The 10340-nt window shown below is 31.7% G+C and overlaps 1 protein-coding gene across 1 annotated transcript; it reads left to right on the top strand.

Moving 5' to 3' along the window:
• Positions 1 to 3975: 3975 nt before the first annotated feature.
• LOC135955424 (glycoprotein-N-acetylgalactosamine 3-beta-galactosyltransferase 1-like) lies at positions 3976 to 8421 on the top strand. Its single transcript, XM_065505775.1, has 4 exons — positions 3976 to 4433; positions 7768 to 7864; positions 7925 to 8197; positions 8254 to 8421. The coding sequence occupies exons 1-4, from the start codon at positions 3976 to 3978 to the stop codon at positions 8419 to 8421; spliced, it is 996 nt and encodes a 331-aa protein (XP_065361847.1).
• The last annotated feature ends 1919 nt before the right edge of the window (positions 8422 to 10340 follow it).

The following is a 10340-nucleotide window of genomic DNA, read 5'->3' on the forward strand; positions in this document are numbered from 1 at the left end:
AAAAAAAATTAAAAAATTGTATGTCTTGCGTTACAAAATATTTATTTTGATAGATATCCTACTCGCATCCCACTAAGGGACTAAAAATATCTTAAAGGAATGGACCTAAGCTTTCTTTTGACTACAAAAAAAATTTTAAAAAAAAGGCCGATTTGGAAAAAAAATCGTATTTGCAAAAAAAAAAGTCAAAAATTGTAAGTCTTGAGTTAAAAAATATTTATTTTGATAGATATCCCACTCGCATCCCACTAAGCGACCAAAAGGGTCTTCAAGGATAATATCTAAGCTTTTGTTTGACCTAAAAAAAAAGATTAAAAAAGGGTCCATTTTGAAAAAAAAAAGTCAACAAAGTTTTTGATTTTGCAAAAAAAGTCAAAAATTTTATGTTTTGAGTTACAAAATATTTATTTTGATAGATATCCCACTCGCATCCCACTAAGCGACCAAGTAGGTGTTCAAGGAAAATATCTAAACTTTATTTTAAGAAAAAAAAAAAAAAAAAAAAAAATAGCGTATTTTAAAAAAAAGTCAAAAAAGTTTTTGATTTCGGAAAAAAAATATTAAAAATTTTTTATTTTTTTTTTTAAATATTTTTTTTCGAAAGATCGAAGAAATAGCTATCTATACTATTTGGAACACATTTTGCTAAGAACAATAGGTAATAAGTTACATGGATAAGAAAAAACCCCGGTTTGACCAAATTGTCAAAATTTTACCCCCTATAACTCAGAGAGTTCTCGACCGATGTTGTTGAAAAATTGTGTCTGAGTTACTATCCAATAGAGCTAACCTTGGTGCAAATTTCATCCCGATCGGAAGACATCGATTTCAAAAGTTGGTTCACTTGACATGAAATCCCCCATATATAAAAAGTACCAAAAATCCCCCACTTGTGGTTTCCCACTCACTCGGGTCCATATAAGCTTAATTTCATGGCTTTAGGTTCATTGGTGTAGAAATTACAAAAAGTACCATTCGAATAAAGAAAAAGTACCAAAAAGTCTCCCCTAGAATTCTAACTCACTTAGGACCATGTATGCTTAATTTCATGTTTCTAAGTTCATTGTTATAGAAAATTCAAAATAGTACTATTAGAATAAACAAAAAGTACCAAAAAGTCTCCCCCTAGAATTCTCACTCACTTAGGACCATATATGCTTAACTTCATATTTCTATGTCCATTATTACAGAAAATTCAAAAAGTACCATTCGAATATAGAAAAAGTACCAAAAAGCAGTCGCTTGTAGATTCCCACTCACTCCGGTCTTAATTTCATGTTTTTAGGTTCATTGGTGAAGAAATTACAAAAAGTACCATTCGAATAAAGAAAAAGTACCAAAAAGTCTCCCCCTAGAATTCTCACTCACTTAGGACCATATATGCTTAATTTCATGTCTCTAAGTCCATTGTTATAGAAAATTCAAAAAAGTACCATTAGAATATAGAAAAAGGACCAAAAAGCCCACACTTGTGGTTTCCCACTCACTCGGTTCCATATAAGCTTTATTTCATGTTTCTAGGTTCATTGGTGAAGAAATTACAAAAAGTACCAATCGAATAAAGAAAAAGTACCAAAAAGTCTCCCCCTAGAATTCTCACTCACTTATGACCATATATGCTTAATTTCATGTTTCTAAGTCCATAGTTATAGAAAATTCAAAAAAGTACCATTAGAATATAGAAAAAGTACCAAAAAACCCACACTTGTGGTTTTCCACTCACTCGGTTTATATATAAGCTTTATTTCATGTTTCTAGGTTCATTGGTGAAGAAATTACAAAAAGTACCATTCCAATAAAGAAAAAGTACCAAAAAGTCTCCCGCTAGAATTCTCACTCACTTAGGACCATATATGTTTAATTTCATGTTTCTAAGTCCATTATTATAGAAATTTCAAAAAAGTACCATTAGATGAACAAAAAAGTACCTATAGTACAGTTCACACATTTTGGTTCCTAAATATTATCCCCTACCTAACACTAACTTCACTCAAATAAATATCAGCTAACTTTAATGTCGATAACTGAAATAATTTAAAATTTTAAAAAAGTACCATTAGGAGAAAAGTACCAATTTCCCTTTTCTTACTTGAACACCCCTCAAGTTTGAAATTTAAAAATATTCCATTTTGCCAAAATTGTTTATGCTATAGGCATGTATCAAAATATTAAAATATGTGTTAATGTGCCCAAGAATAAATATGTTTTAAAAAAAGTACCAAACTGTTTACCCGGATTTGGCCCAATATACACCTTGGTACTCGAGTTCCAAATAACACGCTGTTAGTTAATTTTTGTATGAATCCAGGAACCAACGTTAAAAAAAATTATCAAAATTGGCTTAATAATTTCAAATATAATGTATTTTCCCGATTTTATCCCCTTTTTGGTACCTTTTTTATCCCCATTGAGGTGGTACAATTTCATTCAAATAAATTTCTGTAACGTGGTGGGAGCTCATAATAAAATATTCGTATGTCTATGTCAAATTATAGAAAAACATATTTTATGAAAAAGTACCAAAAATTAACACAATTTTTATCCCTTAAAGGTTCGAATTTCCAAAAAGTACCAAACTTATATTTTTTATTTTTTGTTAATTAAAGAATACGATTTAAAATTTGTTTCTATGTTTATTGGTTTAAAAGATACACAGGGTGCAAAAAAAGTACCAAAATACAGTTTTTACCCGTTTTCTCCCCTAAAAGTTTCGAATTTTCAAAAAGTACGAAACACCTGTCAGCTTATTTTTTAAATGGAGTAACATGCTATTTTAAGTTTTTTTGTATCTTTATTAGTTTTGAAGATATAAGGTTACCGAATTTACCCGTTTTTACCCTTTTTTACCCCCTAAACGTTCGAATTTCCAAAAATCCCTTCTTATCGGATCGTTTTGGGGAGGGAGGAACCCACAGTTAAAATTTCGTGATTCTAGCTTCAGCCGTTTGGGCTGTGCGATGATGAATCAGTCAGTCAGTCAGTCAGTCAGTCAGTCAGTCAGTAACGTTACTCTTTTATATATATAGATTTTCAGAGATAAAATAAAAAGGACTTACTTCGATATACTTTTGAAAATTTTGGAAGATTTTTTAGAAGACATTACTTATTCTTAAGAATATTAAAAACATAAAATAAGTTTGTCAAATTACAGTTGGTGCAACTGTAATTTTTTATGCAACCTAAATTTTTTCCCGATTTTTCAAAATTAGAGTGCCGATATATTTCGAGATTTTTAATCATGACACCATGGTTATGATTACGCTCAATTGTTTTAGTTTGCTCTTCTCATACTTTGATCTGTCTAATATATTGTAAAGCTTACTTACTATTGGCGGGAGAGCATTTTGTATACATTTTTGTTTAAATTTGTGAGTCTTAATTCTTCATAAATTTCGAATCACCAACATGTGTTTAACGTACCTCACCCACTTACTATTTTTTTTTTGTTTATTTCGTGTAACAATTTAAGCTTATGTATGTAAATCTGAAAATACAATAAATTAAAATTTTATAGCTTCTTAATAAATGGGTAAAAACCAGAATTTAATATTAAATATTTTAATAATTAATATTTTTCCAAAAAAAAAAAAAAAACTTGATTAGCAGCACAAGTAGCTAAACCACAATATTACCAAAATGTAACGTATATATTTTTAAATATTTAAACAACTACATGCTCCACATCTGGCAATACCGCTTTAAAGAAATTCCAATTACTAATTAGCTACTCGTTTTTTTTTTGTTTCAAATAACTCTCAGTCTTAATAAAGCTTTTGAAACACAAGCTTCAAATAAACAGTTCAAATCCCCAAATTTTGCTAAAGAAATTACAAAACGGAAACAAGTTTTTAATTAAACAAAAACAGAAAAGAAAACAACAGCTTAAGAATTTAAATTGCAATAAACAAAATAACAATTATATTATTTAGTTAATGAAATTATTAAGAAAAATATATAATAATTAAAGAAAGAAAAATGGTAAAGTGTAAAACTTCATACTCCCTGGGATGTTTTTCTCGAAATATTATTTGTTTAACACTGGGTCTATTAATCGGCATACGAGCGACCAGTTTTTGGTACAATTATCAAGATAATGCAGCTGAAAATTTTGAAGAGGATGAGATAATAACATCCTCGCTATCAGCTCTAGAGGACAATCAATATTTATTTAACACAACCAGAGTTCTGTGCTGGATTATGACAAATCCCACAAATCACTTATACAAAGCCATACACATTCGCCATACATGGGGAAAACGTTGCCATAAACTATTGTTTATGAGCACGCAGGAGGATGACGAATTGCCAAGTATTAAATTGGATGTTGAGGAAGGTCGTCATAATCTGTGGAATAAAACAAAAGAGGCCTTGAAATATATTTATGATCATCACTACAATGATGCTGAGTGGTTTTTAAAGGCAGACGATGATACGTAAGTTGGTTAAACCATTAATAATTTTTGTTTGAAGATATGATCATATAATGTTTTATTGTTATTTGAAGTTTTAATGTTCGTAAACAGTGATAATAAAATAAAAAAAGAGCAACGCTTAAAAGAATACACATTGACTCATAAAATTAAAAAAAAAAACAAGTAAGAAAGTATGGTCGGTCAAGCCCGACCATATAATACCCTACACTAAGTAAAAGAGCAAAAAAATGTTTCTTTTAAAATTACAATAATTTATATTTTTGAGTGATTTTCGGAAGTGGGCCTTTATGGGGGCTATGACCAATTATGGACCGATCACCACGAAATTAGGTCGTGTGATTTATGTGTATATTAAAGTTAACTATGTTGAATTTTGTGTGTTTACCAAAATTTTTAAGCGATTTATGCACGTTAAAGTGATTTTCGGAAGCTGGTCTATATGGGAGCTATGACTAATTATGGACCGATCTTAACAAAATTTGGTGACATGAATTTTGTGTATATAAAACTTAATTGGAGCGGAATTTGTGGAGATACATATATAAATCAAACATTTATGACCGATAAAGTCCAATTTCGGGAGGACATTTGTATGGGGGCTAGGTGAAATAATGGACCCATTTCAGCCAGTTTCAATAGGCTTGGTCCTTGGTCCGAAAAAATAATATGCAACAAATTCGATCGAAATATCTTCAAAATTGCGACCTGTACTCTGCGCACAAGGTTTACATGGACAGCCAGCCAGCCAGCCAACCAGACGGACGGACAGACATCGCTTAATCGACTCAGAATGTGATTCTAAGTCGATCGGTATACTTTAAGGCGGGTGTTAGACTAATATTTTTGGGCGTTACAAACATCTGCACAAACGCATTATACCCTCCCCACTATGGTGGTGTAGGGTATAAATACATAAACATTTTAACAACACAGATTTTTTTAATAATTGTTTATTTCCATACGGTTATTTACATATTTTTTTTTTTATAAAAAAGTACCCAAAATCGATAAATTAAACACGTGATCAGCGAAATTGTTTATTAGGTGTTTCATCAATGTATGAAAAACAAAATGAAATAAATACCAAAGAACCTAAAATTATACTTAAATAACTGATCTGTAATATCTTTTATCTCAATTTCAATATTCTTCGATAATTAATATTAATAATCGAAACGCGGCCCTAGTTACTCGGTCATATTTGTTGGTGATCTCAGAAAAACCCTAAAAACTTAAAAATGTGGGATTTTTTTCTTCAAATTTTTAACTTTTATTTTGAAACATTTGTACAATATAAATTTATTTAAATTACACTGTACAACACCAAAAAAATTACGAGGTCCGACCAATAAATTTTGATAGAGGAGACAAAAAAAAAGACACGTGTATCGGCGTTTTGAAAGTTAAAGTTTCCCAACTCTGGCACATTCTTATTGTTAATCGTCATAAGAAACCATGTGATCCTTACATTTTAGGTATAAAATGTGTTCAGCGAATTTATGTAAAATGTTACGGAGAATATTTTTGTAGAATATGTTAACACTCTTTTTTGTCCTTCTTTTAAAAATGAGCAAACATTTGACAACAATTTTATGGAAAAAATTTTGTAGCACTTTTTATAAAAATTTCTTAAGTTTGAAAAAATTTCGCATTAAAAAATGAGGTCCTCCGTGAATATTTTTCGATGTCAGCTGAAGATTAATATATTGCAAATTTTAATGAAAGCAAAAAACGTAGACAATACTAAAAATTCCATAATTTTATTTCTATTTCGATTAATCGTTATCAAAAGTCGATTTCAGCATAAAAATCGGAGTATATAATCGATCACGAAATAATCGTTTTTAGAAAATCTATTTTTGACCATAATCGAAATCGATTTAACATTCATTTCGAGCCAAAAGAACTGATTTTGAGGTCAAGAACAAATCAAGCCAATATCAGATACTCTGTTCTAAAGTGAAGCGTATCCCAAAGAGAACATTCTGCATCGATCAAAACAAATAGTAGTCAGAAGGGGCACGGTCTGGACTATTATGTGGTTAGGACAAAACTTCCCAACCACTTCCTTCTAAATACTTTTTAACGTTGCATGTCTGGCCGCATATTCTAGGCGTTTTTCGTCCAATACTGGCTTAAAACGTATCCGTTGCATTCGGTACAAGTTCCCTATTACTGTCTGTTCAGATTTAAGCAGCTCATAACCCCTTTGCTCACACCAAATACAGATAATTACCTTAGCGCCATGAATATTTGGCTTTGGTATCGATTCGTCTGGTTGGCCGGTCTTCACATAAAATCTCGGGTTATCGTAATAGATCAATTTTTCATCATCAGTAATGATTCGGTGCAAAAATAAAAAATTCTTTTATAGCGTTCAAACATAATTTCGGACATGCAAAATCGTCTTTCAAGGTCTCACGGATGGTATCCAATTTCCCTGTTTTTGGATGAATCCTGCAGCTCGCAAACGTTTTAAAATTGCTGCTTGAGTAGCTCCCAATGATTTTGCAAGCTCTTGTTGAGTTTGACAATAATCTTCATGGTGTAATGCCTCCAATTCTTGGTCTTAAAACTTTTATGGCAGGCCCGGGCGATCTTTGTCTTCGGTGTTATAATCACCACTTCTGAACCGCAATTTTGATTGCTTTCGGCATCGTTCACTCAAAATTGACCACACACGCATTAGTGTGACAACTTCGCAGGAGTGTTTGGCATTGATTAACCTCAACATTGACCGTGGACGAAACGTGGATCAACCACAACACACCAGAGACCAAACTGTAGTCAAAACAGTGGGTTTCTCGGGGTGAATCAGCACCAAAGAAGGCCAAGAAGGTGGGTTATTCAGCCAATAAAGTCATGGCGACTTTATTGAAAACCTTCAATGGCGAATATTATGAAAACTTATTGGGTCGATTTAATGAGGATTTGAAAAAAAGACCGCATTTAGCCTAGAAAAAGGATATTTAACATAATTCAATTTCCATGTCTAAATCCGAAGAATAGGGCGGATGGATTTAAGACGAGTGACTATTTCTTGTTTCCAAACCTGTAGAAATTACTCGCGGATAGAGATTTGACTATAACGATGAAATCATCTCACAAATACCCATTTTGTTGACCTCGACAAATCTTATATTTTGGAAGGAACACAAAAATTTAAGAAACTTTGGACTAGGCTCTAAGGAGACTATGTTGAAAAATAAAATGATTTTTTAACTAAAAACCTGCCCTACTGGGCAATGTGAGATATATTAATTAATCCCTTATTTCAAAACACCACAATTTTGATATTTCTTTAATAATCACTAAATTTATTCTACTCTTTTAGCTACATCATTATGGAAAATTTACGGTATTTTCTATATCCATATTCGCCGGAATCGCCCATATATTTCGTTGCTAAATTCAAGCCGTTTATAAAACAGGTATTTGAAAAAAAAAACTTTATAAATAATAAAATCAACTCAAATTCTTCAATTCCTTAGGGCTACATGTCCGGAGGAGCCGGCTATGTATTAAGTAAACAATCCCTCAAGAAATTTGCTGTTGAAGCCTATGATAATACTGTCACATGTCCCAAAATCTTCAAATCTGAAGATGTGCAATTGGGCTTTTGTTTGGAAAATATAGGTGTTGTAGCAGGGGATTCTCGAGATGAGGAGGGTAAAGAGCGTTTCTTGCCGCTGGCAGTGAAACATTTAATACCACAAGATACTTCGTTTTGGTATAAAAACTATAGCTATTACCCACAAAAAGAGGTGAGTTGGGAAAATGTTTAAAGATTTTATTTGAGTTGTTGGGTTTCTAATTTCAGAATGCAAGTTGTTGTTCATCTAAAGCCATTTCGTTTCACTACATTGAACCCAAACAATTTTATATATTGGATTATTTAATTTATACTTTAAGAGCATTTGGTGTTGGTAGGAATTTGACAAATGGTTTGCCGAAGAAACTAGATATTTCGGATACATCGATTAGGTAAATTAAGGTTTTAGTTCGAATTAAGTGGTGAATGTGGAGTATATGATAAAGGGTGTTTTTGAAGCCTAATATAACTTAAGAAAGGGTTAAGTGTCAAACGTACTGTCATATTGTACTCACTTTTTGACTTTTATGATCAAGATACTCTGGCAGATCATTATGAATAGATTGATGGTTGAAAAATGCTACCAAATTATCAAGATTTACTTTGAAAATCAGTCTTCGATTCTCGCAACTTATAGAAGACTGTTTTATCGCACAGTTGTCTTCATCGATGAGGCTCATTTTTGGCTTAACGAGTTTATTAATAAACAAAATTGCCGCATATGGAGTAAGACTAATTCACAACAGATCCTACAGACTCCATTACATCCAGAAGAAATGCAGCGATGATGGCATCATCGGACCTTATTTCTGAAAAAATTATGCCGGTCCTCGTGTTACCGTCAATGGAGATCGTTACCGCACCATGATCAATGATTTTTTGTTTGAAAATATGGATGACATTGATTCGGGCGAGATGTGGTGTGAACAGGATGGCGATGCGTGCCATACGGCGACCGCAACCATCGATTTATTGACATCAAAATTTGACGATAACTTGATGTCGAGGAATGGACCTGTCAATTGGTCTGCCAACGTCGAGCGATTTAACACCTCTTGATTATTCCCTGTGGGGCTACGTGAAGTCACTGGTTTATTCTGATAAACCAGCAACAATTGACGCCTTGGAGACCAACGTTGTTTGTGAAAAATGTCGAATTTTGTACCAACGAATCGTAATATGCAGGAAGTTTTGCTTTACTTCTTTAATTTATATAAATACAAAGTTTTCCCAGGCCATCCAAACAAGTTTGAAGATCAAAAATTGGATTACTCCATGAAAATTTTTGTAAAACTCAACAAGAGCTTGCGAAGTCATTGGGAGCTACTCAAGCAGCAATTTCAAAAAAGCAAAGCAGGGAAATTCGGTACCATACGAATTGAAGCTGAGAGACCTTGAAAGGCGATTTAGCATGTCCGAAATGAAGCTTGAAGGCTATAAAAGAAAATCATTTTTGCACCGAATCATTACTTGCGATAAAAAAATGGATTCATTACGATAACCCTAAGCATAAGAGATCGTATGTAAAGCCCGTTAAACCAGGCGAATAAACACCAAAGCCAAATATTCATGGCGCTAAGGTAATTCTCTGTATTTGGCGAGAGGAAAAGGGTCTTATCGATTATCTGCTGCTGAAATCTGAACAGACCATCACAGTGAACCTGTACTGAACACAACTGATTCGTTTGAAGCGAGCATTGACCGAAGAACGACCAGAATATGCGGCCAGGAAACCGTAATATTTCATCATGACAACACTTGGTCACCTGTAGCAATACCTGTTTTTTAAAAAAACACTCAATAAAATTTCCTATTTTGTATGATTTTTTTAAAATTTCAAATTCTATTGGGCTAAAAAAACACCCTTTACTTCGCTTTTTTTTTGGATTTCCTTTAAAGTTTAATTAAAAATCGCTTTTTAAAGTACATATTAATTTTCTTTATTGATTTTAATTCAGATTTGTCATTATAAATTTAACATATTTGTTTTATAAATTTATTATTTGTGTTTAGATTGTTTTAATATTTATTAAATTGTGTTTTTTTATTATATTTAAAAGTTATAAACTAAATAATTTATTTATGTAAGAATTAGCAGCTTCGTATTATTTATTTTTTTTGTTTTATTAAATACATAACTTATACAATTGGTTTTATTTTAATTTTATTTATTGTTTATATATTTGTTTTTTTTAGTTAAGCTTTTTATATGAATTTTTTTGCTAAATCTGTGTTTTTTTCTTCTATAATTTGTTTGTTATTTAATATTTGTAATAATTAATATAATTATAATGATTATATTGTTGTATACATTT

Source organism: Calliphora vicina, chromosome 3 (assembly GCF_958450345.1).
Source record: "Calliphora vicina chromosome 3, idCalVici1.1, whole genome shotgun sequence".
NCBI lineage: Eukaryota > Metazoa > Arthropoda > Insecta > Diptera > Calliphoridae > Calliphora > Calliphora vicina.

Excerpts from the sequence above, each read along its gene's own strand:
- LOC135955424 (XM_065505775.1), top strand. The coding sequence starts at position 3,976 with ATGGTAAAGTGTAAAACTTCATACTCCCTGGGATGTTTTTCTCGAAAT. Across the intron at positions 7,865-7,924 it reads TCAAGCCGTTTATAAAACAG|GGCTACATGTCCGGAGGAGC; the intron begins GTATTTGAAAAA and ends TCAATTCCTTAG. Across the intron at positions 8,198-8,253 it reads GCTATTACCCACAAAAAGAG|AATGCAAGTTGTTGTTCATC; the intron begins GTGAGTTGGGAA and ends TTCTAATTTCAG.